We start from the raw sequence: 787 nt of genomic DNA on the forward strand, positions 1-787 counted from the left end.
AGTCCTCAGTCCGCCTCCGGCCGCGGCTCGTCACTCACTCCGGCCGGATCTTCAGTTGCTTCGCTTCTTGCCCTTCTTGCACTGCTCCTGCTACTTGGCGGGCTGCTTGCTCGCCTGCTTGGCGCAGTCTTTGGGCTCGCCCTGCTGGTGCTTCCCAGACTTCTGCTTGTCAGCCTTCTGCTGTTTATCAGCCTGCTGGTGCTTCCCAGACTTCTGCTTGTCAGCCTTCTGCTGTTTATCAGCCTGCTGGTGCTTCCCAACCTGCTGGCACCTGCCCAGCTGCTGGCACTGAGCGACGGGCATCGGCATGCCGGGCTTGTACTTCTTGGGCTTGAGCCCCAGTCGCTCCCTCTGCTGATTGAACTCCTCTGCAAGCATGCCCTGCACCAGCTCCCACAAGCCCGACTTCCCGGAGTAGCAGGTGGTCTTGCTGGAGGCGATTTTGGCCAGCTGCTGCGGCAGGAGCTTGATGAGGTCGTCCTTGGTGCTGGCGGGCCCTGCGACCACCAGCTCTGCAATCAGCAGCCTGCCTGAGCTTGCAAGAAACGACTTCTGCATCAGCTCCACCACCATCTGGAGGTGCTGAGCGCGGTCCGCCTTGGCCTTCTGCTGCCGCTTGTGCACCTGATCGTTATCCTGCGGGGTGAGCGCCTTGAACTCCTCCTCCACCACGACCTGGTAGGAGGCGGGCGTGCCCAGGGCGATCACGTGCTGCTTGCCGTCCACGACCACGAAGCCCATCTGGGTGGGCTTGGGCGGCTCCTTCTTCTTCTCGCCCTTGAGGGCT

The 787-nt window shown here is 62.4% G+C and overlaps 1 protein-coding gene across 1 annotated transcript in view; it reads right to left on the reverse strand.

Annotated features, from left to right (window-relative positions):
* Positions 1-7: 7 nt before the first annotated feature.
* The window catches only part of LOC119590345, a gene marked incomplete in the record, with an annotated part of 1,083 nt that continues 303 nt past the window's right edge, over positions 8-787 (reverse strand). The window contains 1 exon segment of the mRNA XM_037939018.1: positions 8-787. Within this exon segment, the coding sequence (XP_037794946.1) occupies positions 91-787 (697 nt within the window).

Source organism: Penaeus monodon, chromosome 27, assembly GCF_015228065.2.
Source record: "Penaeus monodon isolate SGIC_2016 chromosome 27, NSTDA_Pmon_1, whole genome shotgun sequence".
Taxonomy (NCBI): domain Eukaryota; kingdom Metazoa; phylum Arthropoda; class Malacostraca; order Decapoda; family Penaeidae; genus Penaeus; species Penaeus monodon.